Source organism: Epinephelus moara, chromosome 11 (assembly GCF_006386435.1).
Source record: "Epinephelus moara isolate mb chromosome 11, YSFRI_EMoa_1.0, whole genome shotgun sequence".
Lineage (NCBI taxonomy): Eukaryota > Metazoa > Chordata > Actinopteri > Perciformes > Serranidae > Epinephelus > Epinephelus moara.
In genome coordinates, this window is record NC_065516.1 from 29,547,170 (window position 1) to 29,562,279 (window position 15,110).

At 44.1% G+C, this 15,110-nt stretch overlaps 1 protein-coding gene across 1 annotated transcript; it reads right to left on the reverse strand.

Moving 5' to 3' along the window:
• Positions 1–7,728: 7,728 nt before the first annotated feature.
• LOC126397675 (Krueppel-like factor 6) lies at positions 7,729–14,498 on the reverse strand. The gene is made up of 4 exons (XM_050056602.1): positions 14,128–14,498; positions 12,030–12,597; positions 11,103–11,226; positions 7,729–10,413 (listed from the first exon to the last, which is right to left on the reverse strand). Exons 1-4 carry the CDS (start codon positions 14,227–14,229, stop codon positions 10,362–10,364), a joined length of 846 nt encoding a protein of 281 aa, XP_049912559.1. The 5' UTR covers positions 14,230–14,498; the 3' UTR covers positions 7,729–10,361.
• Between the last annotated feature and the right edge of the window lie 612 nt (positions 14,499–15,110).

The following is a 15,110-nucleotide window of genomic DNA, read 5'->3' on the forward strand; positions in this document are numbered from 1 at the left end:
TCTAATTACAGAGACAATTATGATTGTGACCCAGTTCGACCTGGATTTGTATTCAAATGGACTCATTTACCTTGAGCTTTGGAGCTGCATCTTCTGAGGACTGAGTGTGAACCCAGAGACTCCTCTGTCAGTCTCTCTAATGCAGTACAGTCTCTTTATTACATACTCGCGCACTGCACACAATTATCATAGATGTGCATGCTTATTTGTCAGCTGAATGCATTATGGTTTTCCTTTTTTAATTTATTAATTCAAACTGAGCCACATAATCTAACCTGAAGGTCTCCATTAGGGCTGCATGAAAATTCAATACCACACTTTATCAACTGCCAGCAGAATCTATGTTAATATGTTAACATTAAATACATTTCTCTCGTTGAAATCATTCAGAGCAAGCTGTAACTACCAACTAATAAAAATTACTTATTGAAAGAAGTTGTTTAACCAGGCATTCATACAGGAAACAGCTCTGTGCTGTAAAAAAACAGGGCTGCATTTGTGGGGGCGTGTTGTTTCACATGGCACAGCGGATTATAATACTATGAGACAATCATCTCCTGCATTCCAACAATCGTGAGGAAAACAATCAAAACACACTATTTATGTTACAAAGTAATCTCCCAGGAATGTGTGTGCATGGATATGATTGGTAAGCGCCTTGCCAGATGCATTGTGGGGAAAACTGAGCCAGGTTCAACTGTTTTTTTTTTTCTCCGTAGCCATAATGAGTCTGTATTGAAATGAATGAGTGGACTGTTTTTTCATGCAGTGCTGTTGTCTTGTCTGAATATGACCTTAACACATAGAGAGCCTGGTCTTGTGTAATGCAGAACAGTTTGATTTTAACATTTTCCATATTGTCAAATATATATTGATATCAGAATTATCCTTAGAAATTATCACGCTAAGGTTTTCAACTACTGTATATCACCCAGCCCTACTCCAGTCACACTGACAATTATGTGGCAACAGGTTAATTTTACAGTCCAGTAAAAACCATATATCTTGAAATCCGGTGCTTTAGAATCTCCTAAATTAAATGAAGGATCAAATGTTACTTTATAGGCAAGCATTTAACAACTTAAGTAACACCCAAGTCAGCACATTCTCACTCCCAACTCGTCAAATATGCTTGGTCAGTAGCCCTATGCGTCAAAGTATGATGCTCTAGGTACCCCTCTGGTATCACTTTTGGATGCTCAGGGATAGTGTGTCAATTTACACTTGTTACAATCATACTGTTATTTCAAAATAAACTTCTGTTTTCACAAGAAATAAACAGTTTACACTCATTACATAAAGTCTCTTTTCAAAATAAACTTAAAGCAACATAGGTTTACTGAATTTTTCAGGTTTAGGCAACAAATGCAGGGTTAGGTTCAGAAATATTGAGCATATCGTTAGTTCAGGCAGGACACGATGTCAAGCTCAGCTCACATCCCAGCTACATCAGCTGATCTCAAACAGCCCAACCAATTGGTAAATCTCATTCAGGGCGCCCTATTTAAACTGCTCTGGCCTGCCTACTGTTGCTGCTTCCTCTGCAAGCTGCTTTGCAACCTGCCTCCACCCCAGCTCCTCCTTTTCATGCTGTGTCTGACTTATCAATGTCATTTCTGTTTGTCATTGATGCTGCTCTGTTCTGTTCCCCGGGGGTCTTTGCTGCTGCTTTCAATGTAGGCACATGGAAGGGCAGGGAGGTTTGCCTTTCTTCCTCAGGCTGTTCTCATTCGCACATGGAAGGGCAGACAGGTGTGCTCTCTCTGCCTTATGGCTGTCCTCATTTGCACATGGAAGGGCAAACAGGTGTGCTCTCTCTGCCTTATGGCTGTCCTCATTCACACATGGAAGGGCAGATAGGTGTGCTCTCTCTGCCTTATGGCTGTCCTCATTCGCACATGGAAGGGCAAACAGGTGTGCTCTCTCTGCCTTACACTTTCCACGTAGGCGCGTGGAAGAGGCTTTCTGTGTAGGCCAGAGGAAAGGCAAAGAGGCCCAGAACAGAGCCATACGGCCAAATATAATACTGCAAATGGAAATAAAGTTTTTTTTGACTAAAGTGTTCCTGACTGAAATATAATTATTAGATAATGGTGTGACTTAAAATAGGTAGGGTTGTTACTAATTTAATTTAACGTCAAATACACCACGAGACATACTATGTTACATAGTTAGACTAACTCAACTTTGACTTTTGGTTTCACAAGGGACACAAAAAAACAGTTGCCTAGATAAAAATTCTGTGTTTGCATGATACATTAACACTAACCCCTCCCTCCCTAAGTGAACTTTCTCGGTCTTTATACTACATCAGTTTCTCGGAGCGTCGAATAATGACCCGGCCTGGTGCATCTCCTTCAGATGCTACAGGTTGCCTCAGTGTGATGGTTTCAAATACCAAGGGCCACTGACCAAATGATGGTATTTGACAAGTTGGGAGTGACAACGCCTTGACCAGGAGAAGTGGGCAGCAATCCCAGACCTTCTGTTGGTTTGCGGTTATTTGAATACTGCTCGTATAACATTTTTAAACATCCCACCACAACCCCAGCATCAGCATTCTGCTATGGCATCTAAGGACCTCCCCCCACTCCCTCAGCTTCCTTGTGGGGAAGAAGTGATGAGGCCAGGATTGTTGTAAATATTATGCATTCACATAGTAACCTATATCACATGTTTTTTTTCTGACAATCAAATTTCCACAAACAGAAACAATAAGTTGCTAAATGCTAACTTTTGCTGCAGGGCCCCACCTGGTTAATCTGGCAATGCAACCCATTTTTCTAACGAAAAGTTAGCCAACTGGCAGTGACGCAGTTCTGATAAATATAGGCAGCCATAAAGTTTGTTTGACTCATTTTAAACCAACATAAAGAGGCAAAACTAGGTTCAATGAGGTTCAACCCAACCAATGAGAGTGTCCAGAGTCGACCTGCTGTGGAAAAATATTTTTATGACTCAAACTAATCCGTCCTCTGAGAATTTGTACGCTTAAAGTCACATTTTCTACTTTGCATAGCACTCAGACGTGTTCGCTGGTTCACCGCGAGTTCTGCGACAAGGTCACACAGAGTGACATCAGCTGGCGGAGGTTTTCTTGCAACTCCCCCACACCCCCACCGCTGCTGGCTGCTACAATGACTTACCCACAAATCTCTGGCGGAGCTGTTGCTTCTTTTGGGGCGAGTCAGGCTCTCTGAGGATTGCATCTCAGTTTTCAAAAGAACTGACGCTCTTACAGTTTCAGTCAGAAATTAATCTGTGCTGAAAGACAAAACAAGCCGAAGCTCTTCATACATATTTCTGGGGCTTAAATACAAAACAAAACAGAACAGGAAAAAAAAACACATCTAATCTGGCACACTTTGTTGTGGGCAATGTTCTTAGATCCTCTCTCATTTCTCCTCCTAATTGCAACATGGTAATTAGGTGTAGAATCTAATTTACTATGGGGCTTCGTTTAAGGAAATATGCATTATTCAAGGGGGAATCCGAGAGCAGGAGGAGGAGGAGGAGTAATATTAGGAGAGCAGGATAACAATAGTACTGATGATACTCGTGTTTTTATACCAGTGACAGTGACAATTGAAATGAGGCCGACAATGCAGGAGAGGCAGATAGCATCGACGATGATGATGGTGATGATGATGGAGGTGGTGATGATGGTGATTATGGCACTGTAGCGGCGACTGCGGTTGTGGTGTTCGCAAGCCAGGAACATAAAGGAGGGTCATTGACCTCTGATTTCAGTCCTATTTCCCCTACAAGCCAAGTCCTAATAGACTCCATTAACAGAAAGAGAGGAAGAGGGAGGGAGGGAGGGAGAGAAAGCCCTGACGCTGGAGCTTTCAGAGTAAAGTCTGCATATGTGATGACTTGCAGTCTGGCTGGCTGAATGAAGCAGGCTCAGAGCCTGATAACCTCCTCTTTCCTTATTATTTCCCCTCATTTAACTCACTGTGTGCCTCCATCACAGTCCATTTTCCTGTGTGTGTGTGTGTGTGTGAGAGAGACTCAGGCGAGGACATCTCTCACTCCTGCAGCACGCCTGTTATTTCACAGCAATTTTGGATAATGATTTATTTTACTATCCACAATTGGAAGGCCTTCCGCATGAAAGAGAATGATAAAATAGTAATCCCTTTGCAATTATGTAGTGAGAGATAGTCACGTTCATTGAGATTCTCTGATACGACTGACGTGGACACGGGACGGCTTTGAAATGACTGTGAGTAACATACTCATCCTTCTTCAGTGTCACCAGCTCAGTATATCACATGGAAATACACAGGCCTTTAAAATACACCGTGCATACTGTAAATACTTCTCAGTTCGAGTAAAGAATAATGTCCCCATTGAGGTTAGTACTGAGAATAGGATCTCTTGCTGCCTCTATCATTTCAGTTGATATTCAATGGTGCATTTTCCCGACAAATTTGCATTTAATCAAATTAGCAGAAGCCTTTGCAGCTCTTTGGAGTCTGGGACCCAGACAGGGGCAGTCGCCTGGCCGTTAATTCAGCCTTGCTGTCAGCAGGAAGTACATGCATCTTTTACTAAAGTAAAAGTCGCAATACCACAATCTGAAAATACAAGTGTTTGAATCTCAGGCATTCATAAAAGTACATAAGTATTGTCAGTAACATATCCAAAAGTACACCTGCAGAAAAATAGCCCTTGCAACTGATAAATTACACGTGACATTATTATATTGATAGTACTGATGCCTCAGTCTTTAAACTGCATTTTACTGTCGGAGCTGCTTGAACTATTTAGTATATGAATAAGTAGTTTAGTCCAGTAGTTACCAGCGTAGGAGTAGGCACTTGTGCTTAGACAGGCAGTCAGAATCCAAGTGTGGGAATGGCGGACCCCGCCACTACCAATACAAACTACAGAGAGGTTACTACTGAGTGTAGATACACCAAATTGCTATAGTAGATAAAATTCTGACCATAAAAATGGGGTTTGATTTAATAAAAAATCTTAATGATTATAACTTTAAGCAAAAGAACAGAACAATAGGAACATTTACCTGATATATCAAAATCAAAAGTACTGTAGCTTTAACTGCTTCTACAGTTCAGTACTTTCGTCTAGTGATGCCCAGCCTAAGGGAAGGGCACCTCCTTTGCAGCCCTTTGGAGTCTGGGACCCAGACAGGGGCAGGAGCCTGGCAGTTAATACAGCCTTGCTGTCAGCAGAAAGTCCATGCATCATTCACTTAAGTAAAACTAGCAGTATCACAATTACACATGACATTATTGTTGTTGTATTGTGCTGGTGACTCAGTGTGTAAGTAGCATTGAGGAGCTAGTGGAGCTAGTTTGGACTACTTGGTATTTCAATAGGTAGTTAAGGCCAGTAGTTACCGACCTAAGAGAAGGGCTCCTCCAAAGTGAGTTTGAGATCAAATTAGATTGGGCTGACTGCATGCATCATTTTGTATGAATCACTTGTGCTTAGGTAGGCAGTCAGAATCCAACTGTGGAAATGGCGGACTCCGCCACTACCAGTAAAAACTACTATACAGAGAGGTACTGAGAGTAAATACATGAATGGCTATAGCAGATAAAATGCTGACCACAGAAATGGGGTTTGATTTAATAACAAACATTAATGATTATAACTTTAAGTAAAAGAACAGAAGACTAGGAACATTTATTAGTGTATCAAAATCAAAAGTAGTTAAAAAATGGCTGTGATTTATGTTATTATGCATGGCATTAGTGCATAAATAGCATTGGTGTTGTGATTAGATAGACATTCACAATCCAAGTGTGGGAGTGGCGGACCCCGCCACTACCAATAAAAACTACTAAACAGAATCAAAAGTACTTAAAAATGCCTGTGTAATACATTCAGCTGTAGGTAGCTTTAACTGTTTCTAAGGCTTAATAGTTTAGTTTGTGATCACCCAAAATCACCTCCAAAAGATCACCTGAAAAATCTGGGGATTCTTAAAATGATTATTGGGAGAAGAAAGAAGAAATTCTGCAGCACAAATCTGTATTAATTTTTACATTATTTTCTAACCTTGACGAATATTTTTTACTTCTTTTGACCAGCATTCTTTTGGCACAATTAAGAATATTTTATGAGCTTATCATGTGTTTTTTTGTCTTCACTGTAAAACCTTGATCTGAAAAATAACTAGTTAAAACTGTTAAATAAATATAATAGAGTAAACATCTCCGTCTGAACTGTCGTAAGTAGCAGAGAATTAAAATACGCAAGTTAAGTACATCTCAAGGAGAACGTAAGTAAACACATTTAGTTCCTTTCCACCACCCCTTAGCACTGAAATGGACCTTTGCTATGGGACACAACCTTAGATCTTATGTACTTCCCTGAGACTTTAGATCAGATGTGACATCTTAAAGTGATGAATTGTTTCCCATAATCCTTCGGGGCTTAGACTGTGTTACAATATCAATGTGGGAAAGCATATGGAGGCTTTACAGTCTGGACACATCAAAGCAAATATGCGATCTTAGTGCCACATTTACGAGAAACTTTATCCATGATGGTCCACTTCACAAGAGGATGTTCCACTTATATCATGAGGATGTGAGTCAGCTGCATGGAAATGAAACGCAACGCGTGCCCGACTCCTTCAAGAGGTTAAAAACAAGAATCTGAGCCTCAAGGATATTTTTCCACGCGCAGGTCGAAGTTTGGACTCAGAACTCGTCTTCGCCGGCTGTGTTGCTCCTCAGCCATGCATTATGCATCATAGGTAGATTTGAAGACGAGAAATCAAGTGGGGCAGCAGTTTGGAGAGATCAAGGAGCTGCAGCATTTGAGGCAAAAACAACACTCTTTGCCACTCCAAAGCTGGGAGGATCTCCAAAGCGAGCTTAATTACCAACTGCAGGCAAAGCTTCATTTATAAACCACAGGGCTTTTACTGGAAATCAGAGGAGCTAATAAGTTGCCTGCCCATTCTAGGTCATCACCATGAGCAGGAGAGCAGAGAAAAAGACGGCTTTTTTTCTGTCTTCTTTTTTTTAATCTTATTTTCTTGTTAGTTTGTGACTTAAACTTGGCTCTTTGGTTTATCCACTGCTGTTTTGTATCATTATCTGTGTCAAGTAGAGTAATTATCTAACAAATGTATAAAAGCTGCTCTCTAATTAAATGCCATGGGCTGTAAGAGATGGAGATAAATTATTTATACTGCTTTGATGAGAGCTAGCTAGCTCTAAGGAGCAAGCAGTCAGTCGCTTTTAGAACTGAAACCTCTGCAGTGAGATTTTACACAAACTTTTCTAGGGGGTGTTTGGGGAGGGAAAAAAAAAATCAGAGTGTTTGCCACTGGGAGCGAGGTGCGTCAGGTTTCTGTGTTTAGCAACCAGTCTCTGCAAAGATATAATTTGCTCATTTGAGAGAGATATTTTCATGCTGGTATTTACAAGTCAGGAAGAGGTGAGGCCACTTAGAGCTGCTCAACAAAGAATTTATACTGCACAAAGTGTTCCTGTTCCTAATTCTTCTTGCTTGAGTGATAAATTTGAAATGTCAGATATGCACCCCTGGTGCTCACACCCTGCCCTAATCTAATTGTGTCCATATTCCTGGAGGGCACGATGCAGCTGAAATGTAGCCATTCATCCTCAACAAGCTGCACACCTCCCACGGGCAACGAAAAACAGAAGAAGAAAGAAAAAAGTCACAATAATGAAGCATAACTGAGGAGAATCAACAAATGAGACAAAGGAAGCAAGCCAAAGTCAGATAAGAACTTCTTATTATTCCAATAAAAAATACATTCATACAGAAATATAACAATTTTGCAAAACAATTTCAAATAAAAATTTCATAAAGCATAAACATAACAATTTTACAAAAGTTGTTTTTTTTTTCTTTTTATACAAAGATTCAGTTGAGAACAAAGAGCTGTGTGTGTGTGTGTGTGTGTGTGTGTGTGTGTGTGTGTGTGACAGAAGAAGTTGGGGTAGTGGGATGAAAGCGATGATGATAAAAGATGCGAGCAAACACGGGGCTTAATCAAGGCTCAATTACCACTTGAACAGTATTGGCTGCCGGTTTTCACAGAATGGATGTTCCCCTCCTTTGCCCACAAAAGGCACTGCCAGCACTCCCAAATCTATCGCAGCAAGCAGTTTCAAGTTTGTACTCATCCCGTCTCTTTCGCCCGCTGATCTGAAATCCATAAGTCGTAGCATGCCACGCTGCAACATTGAATTCCAACAGCGAGGTGGCTGATCTGGAGTGGGTGGCACAGATCACTTTATCCTGCAGCAGTATAAGTGTGATCACTATGGTTACTGTGGCCTCCACCTTTTGTCCAGTCCCCTTCCCACCTCCAATATAAATCTAACAGATCCACCTTTAAAGGGAGATGCTGTCTTTTTTTTTTTTGGTCCAACTTCCATGTGTCAACGCTTGATCTTTATCTCCTTCCAGGAGCCCCCCCGCCCCCTCGCTCGCTCCTGTGGTTTTCATAATACTGTTGCAGCTTGGCTAAAACAACGCTCCCCAGACAGGTCAATAACCAACCTACACAGTCAGCAGTCTGTGACAGATTCCATGCCAACAAAGCCTTTAGCAATTCATTACTGAGAGGCAGTACAAGGCGAGGCCTGTCCGACTGCAGCCTGTTAATTACAATAAATCTTTAGCTTTTTCTTCAGTCCCACTTGCAGGGATGGAGGGACAGGAGGGGGGGCGATGGCGTCGGTGGGGAGGGATACAGCGAGAAAAGGAGCAGCACTGAATGAACGACACATAAAACCCCGTTTTAGTTTACCCAGTCTGGTTGTCTTGTACCTTAGAGCTGTGTGTGATGGACTTGAGTACATACTACACAGTAGTTAACGTCTTTAATAAACAAATTTAAGTGCTCCAAACAAACACGCTTGTCTTATTTACATGTCAAAAGACGAAAAATGGCGAGCAAACTGACAAAAGGTGCTTCTCAGAACGTTAACATTTCAGCAGCACAATCAACAGATGCGGACGACTGTCGCTGAACACAAAGAGGTGCGAGTTAATGTGTAACTGAGCCTTGATCGAGCTTGTCGAATCACCCATACAACAAACGTGACCTCCCCTGGGAGCGAAAAGCACCAGGGGGCCGAGTCACTTGCATAAGGCACCATTAAGGTCAACAGTGCATTATTAGATAGAAAAGAAAGTACAAAAATCAAAAGTACTCCTCAAGGCATAGGATGAATGAGAGAATGAGTAAGCGGTGAAGTCTCCAGCCAGATGGATGAAACGGATGAAAAATAAAAAGGAGGAAATCATCGAGGCTTTATGTACAATATTGTAACATTTAACCGTTCGCACTTTAGCTGCACTTTTATTGAAACTATTTGCAGTCCTGATTACAGTGGAAACATGAAATGAACAAACCCTAGAACCATGCAACACCTGTCTATGATACTGAAGTTATAGTATAGTTGTGTTATACCTCTAAGCACACAGCTTATACAATTGGACTACAAATGAGCTTTGTAGCTTGTAAAAAAATAATAAACCAGGCTACATAACACATTGCACATTTAGTAGCTGCACCAAAAACACCAAAAAAAGCTCCTGTCATACAGTGACCGAGGGGGGGGGGAGTTTTGGTCCCTGGGTCACTGACCAGACACACGTCCACCTTCTCTCTCTGGTCAAACCCAAGGCCTCAAAAGCTTCGGAGAACCCCCCTCCAGTCTGGGTGCCAGACAGACAGGCAGGAACTTCCATCCTGGCCCCGTCCTCACGCTGCCACCGGGGAAACACTAATGGAATGCTTCCCCCCAGAAACCCATTCAGTCCACAGCAACATTGGTACCAGCCCCGCACCATCCATCAATCCATCTCCTCCCCAAAAACTCTTCTTCTGTCCTCCCAGGGGGCCGGTTCGCCAATCTCAGACATTCACAGTGCACACATGCTTACCTCAGACAGTTTTGTAAAGTACCAGTGTATCTGCTGTCCGGGAGATGTCCCCCAAAACATCATGCACCATACATACAAATCATTCACTCTTTTTGTTTGTGTCTTTTATTGTTTTTTTTTCTTCTTTTTTTTTGTGTGTGTTGTAAGTCCTTCTCAATCAAAAAAGAAAACAAACAAACAAAAAAAAACGTCTTCCCCATCCATGATTTTGTCCTCTTGTTGCAACAGACAACCTTCAGAGCGCCCTTCTCCAAAGAGAGGTCCCGGAGGCACTGGGTTTCAGTATGGTGCAAAACGGCATGCTTTGGCTGGAACACACTCCCACGACTCCGCTCTGGGACAGTTCAACCGAGAGACTGGTCGGGAGACGGCATTTGTTTTTTTCATTTTTCTCCTCTCAAACTCTCCCCTTGCGCTGCGTCGCTTGGTTGGAGCTTCGCCCTGCTCTAGATGTGCCTCTTCATGTGAAGAGCCAGATGGTCAGACCTGGAGAAACATCTGGGGACAGAGAGGAAGGGGAGGAGGAAGTCAGTAACAATGGCAGACGGACTGCAGGGAAATGAGACATGTTTTAAGGAATGAATGAATGAATGAATGAAACAAGTGTTGCGGGGAGCTTTGAGCTACTGTGATCCTAAATATTAATGCTTCAGAAGATGAGAAGAATCTGAGAGTGATTCCTGCTGAGAGGAGGCTGTGAAACTCCAAATGACCTCCTGATTCATCTTTAGTGGAGTCGACTGATGCTGGATGTTTGAGGCCAATACTCATATTGATATTTGGGGGAACTTCTAAGTGATCTTTGGTGGACACTGTTTTGAAATGACCTCAAATCTTGCGTGACATTTCTTTATCGCAATTTTTTGTGACTCATTTGCACCACAGCTGGGCGATATTTTGATATTATATCGATATCGGGATATAAGACTAGATATCGGGCTAGATTTTGGATATCATCATATTGTAAGTGTTGTATTTTCCTCGTTTTAAAGGCTGTGTTACAGTAAAATGATATATTTGTAAATGCATCAGTGCGTTCAATCTTTGAAGACGTGCACTGTTATCTAGGTGACGCAAGAAAATCAGATCACATCAACAAAAAAATGCACGTGCTTCAGCTCTGTGTAAAGGCACAGAGGCTTACTGAAAGCCCGGTGACGTTACATGACGTGTCTTACGTGTCTTACCTGTCACAGTGACTGCATTTAAATGGCTTTGCCCCAGTGTGCTTCCTGAAGTGTCTGGTCAACTCGTCGCTCCGTGCAAAACGCCACTCGCAGCCCTCCCATGAACACCTGTAAGGTTTCTCACCTGCAGGACAAACAAGTAGAAGGTTAACACAATGAGCTCATGACAGTGTTTTCCAGCTCAGGCTGGTGATTGGCCAGCTCTGCGCTGTTGTTATTCAAATGCATTCAGATCAATCAGCCTGAGGCCGGGGGAGCATGACAGAAGTGCTGACAAGTCACCGCAGACCCAGATTCCACCGAACCTGTTGGCTGACCTGAAACATGCTACGAGCGGTGCTGTGCAGATGAATATGTGGAGTATAGGAAATGAAATTAAAAAAAAAAAAAAGCCACACGTGCAATTTCACGCCGCTAATCAAAAATAAGAAGCGTTCAAATGACCATTCAGAGCCCCTCCAACTCAGTGCCCCCCTGGCTCCCCGCCCATTCACCCCTTTCCCATGGTGAAACTCAATCTGTTTTCAAGTCCTTTTATCTCCCATGTGCAGCCCCTCCCCCCTCGCTCGCTGTCTCTGTGTCGCTCCCTCGCTCGCTGGCTCAGTCAGTCACATTCCAGATAGATTAGGTCACAGTTTAGGTATCCAGCCATGCAGAGCTAATACTCACAGCGCTGCAGCTGAGGACATCATGCAATGTGGACCTTTAATTACATTACACAATGGATGGACGACGCCATTAAGGTGGAAGACTGAATTAAAAGCACTTCCGCCAGTCACTCAGTAAAAAGTTAGATTTTTCAACTATGAATGAAAAGCTTTGAGTTGAGACCAGCAGATTTAAACCCTCATGTCCCTGGAGTCTGTTTACATCACATGTGGTCGTGTTGTGTGGGAGCGTGGGCTCTGATAGGTGCTTGAGACTCACCTGTATGAGTGCGCTGGTGTGCTTTTAGGTGGGAGCTCTTCGTGTAAACCTTGCGACACCCGTTGAAGTGACACCTGTGTACTCGCCTCCTGCCGTCCGGAGACGCATCCCCGCAGATGAGTCCCGTCTTTTCCGTACTCTTTGCCACCCCGCCGCTCCTGATTTTGACCGGCAAGTGCAACCCAGCGTGTGCGGCCACCCAGCCGTTAGTCACGTTGGCCTCCGGAGAGGACGGGGGAGTGCTTATGACAGAGGGGCTAAAAGGTCCAGAGCCAACCAAGACAGAGCCCAGAGGGTTGGAGGTAAAGCTGTGTGTGGGCGAGAGCTCCTCAGAACTGTCTGAAGCTTCGCTGCTGGCGTCGGAATTCACACTGTTGGTGTCCAAGATTTGGCTGTCCTGATTGTCCTCCTCGTGGGCCGGGGGCAGCTTTGGGTCAGACTCGGCCTTGGCCTTGTCCCCGCAGGCCAAGATCAACTTGCTCCAGAGGTCCTCCGGCCCGTCGAACTTGATGTCAGCTGTGGAGACGTAAGGCTCGCTCTGTAGATAGCGCTCCAACTCCAGGCATGTCTGCGGCGAAACGAGAAGACACAGTGAGGACAAATGAATTACAGCAGCAGCAGCAGCAGCAGCAGCCCTGAAGAGAGGAGGTTCTTTCACAGCAGCAAAATGCTTCCGTGTGGGAAATCCTTTTAAATGATGCATGTGCACATACCCCCAAAATGCTTTGTGTGGCGTAATATTTGTTAAGTGCTTACAGCAGGAAGCATTAACCAGGAAATTGTAGCTATTGCTGCACTTATCTTTATTGTACATATCAGACATTAGAGCAGGGAAGATCAGTCGATTGAGAGAAAATTAACGATTTTGGTCATTTTTCAAGCAAAGCTGCCAAAAATTTCTGACTCCAGCTCGTTAAATACAAAGATTTGCTGCTTGTTTGCATCATATATGAAGGTAAATTAAATATTTGGGGGTTTTAGAGTGCTGGTCGGATAAAACAAGCAAATTCAGTGCATCATTTTAGACTTAAATGATTAATTAAGACAATAATACGCATTGCATTTCATGATGCAGCTCAGCCTCTCTTATCTAATGCAGCCACCTCAGCTCCTTGTGATGTTCGCAGGCCTGAGCTGTCACCCCTCTGAACTCCAGCTCTCCTGCACCTGAGCGCGGCCCAACGCTGAAACGTGCATTGTCATTTCAGCACTCCAGTGACTCACTGAACAAACCTAGACTCCTTTTAAGGAAGCCGCTCAACTCCCTCCCTCCCCCCCTCCACCACCACCACCATGAGCCATTCAGCTGCTGAACCTCTGACATGCAATCACATCCTTCCTCAGTGTTGTCAGCCACTCCAGCCCAACACACACACCGGCCCCCCTCTCTCACTGACTTCAGGGGGCCATTTAAAGTTGAAAAGCGAGGACCCCTTCATTAGGAGGTGCTCAGAGACAGCAGGTTTGACAAGGTGGATGCAAGGAAAAAAAATCCTCCAGGCTCCTGGAGCCCTTACACAATGTTTTCCAGCTGTGCTGCTGCCTACTCATGCGAGCAGGATTTGGCCACGGCTGACATTTGATAGTGTCATGTTGTGGAGTCCATTCAAAGCCAAGCATGATGCAAATGGATGTTAAAAGGGAAGTGAATGTGGTGGCGTGCGGGTGAAAAGATCAGATATTTAAAGTTCAGAATGTGGAGCCACTACACAGAAATGATGATCCTGACTGAGTGTAAAACACAGGCTGGTGTTGCAGCTCTGGTGCCCTCACATTACCCACTGAGAGAAGCAGAAGAAGAAGTCAGACTGTAGCTGCTGCTGCTTGAGTTACTCTGTCCCCATTCATCTTGGCGCAGCAGAGCCTCGACTCCAGCTGTCAGACTGACACACTGATCCACTTCAGCCTTGCCAGAAACTTCATAACCAACCTGATCGTGAGGTGAACGCTCGGGCGCCGTCTAAACCCCGGTGTGCACAACCACCATGACCGGACTGTCATTTTATTTAAACTAATCTACGAAAGCTCTCAGTTCCGCTTCGCCACACAAGCTCAAACAGTGCAATAAAAATAAAAAATAGTTGTTAGATATATTCACCTGCTGCCAGTACTCCTCCAGGGAAGGTAAGGCTGAGAAATAGCCCGTGTCGTGAACTATCTGAAGTTCTTGAAAGATGCTGCACATGGGTAGAACATCCATTTTGCCCCACAGAGGTTTTTTATTTTTAAAATAAAAAGAGTGTTAAGCTGCAGTTAGACGTCAGGTAGGAATAAAACACCCAGAGGAAAGGAGCGGGTCCTCAACGCGGAGCAGGAGCGCTTGTTTTCAGCAGCAGCAGCAGCAGCCGAGCCTCCGTCCGTCCGTCGGTCCGTCCGTCAGTGAGTCCCCCCCTTCTTCTTCTTCGTCTCCTCTCTTGCTGTTCAAGGTGTTTGCAAACACTGCACCGGACTGGATGGGGAACAACTGCGCTCTGCAAACTTCCCTATTCAAACCTCGACGCCCGCCCCCCCCTTGCTCACGGCAGGATTACGCCTGCGGGGCGCCAGCCAATCAGCGGCGAGCAGCGTAAGGCATTGCAAATGATATCACAGCGGGCCAATGAGCGGCGGCCTCTGACTTAATTTGGTTCTCTCTCCGTTTTAATTGGCGCGTTTAACTCCGAGCGTCTCGCCGCTGATTGGCTGGTTATTTATAGGCATGTATATAAGCGGCTGATGGACTCTGTGCTCGCTCTGTGTGTGTGTGCAGCTTGTTTCTGTCGGGGACGTGTTTCACCACAGACAGCGCATGTGAGCCGAAACAGTTTTATTCCTCTTCAGTGGAAAACAGTCCCCTCTCTCTCTCTCTCTCTCTCTCTCTCTCTCTCTCTCTCTCTCTCTNTCTCTCTCTCTCTCTCTCTCTCTTTTTGTGTGTGTGTGTGTGTGTGTGTGTGTGTGTGTGTGTGTGTGTGTGTAACTTTGTCACAAGCTGCACTTGCAACACTGCTGTTTAAGGAGATGAGTTCACCCCGGCTGTAACTGTGCTGAAGTGCATGTGTTGACATCAGCCACCACGTCTTGGGACACAGTGACTAATGGACG

What these genes read in the sequence shown, in the direction of transcription:
- LOC126397675 (XM_050056602.1), bottom strand. Translation starts at nt 14,229, where the DNA reads ATGGATGTTCTACCCATGTGCAGCATCTTTCAAGAACTTCAGATAGTT. An exon ending in ACACCAGCGCACTCATACAG is followed by an intron (nt 11,227 to 12,029) that starts GTGAGTCTCAAG and finishes TTTGTCCTGCAG; the next exon opens with GTGAGAAACCTTACAGGTGT. An exon ending in AAATGCAGTCACTGTGACAG is followed by an intron (nt 10,414 to 11,102) that starts GTAAGACACGTA and finishes CTCTGTCCCCAG; the next exon opens with ATGTTTCTCCAGGTCTGACC.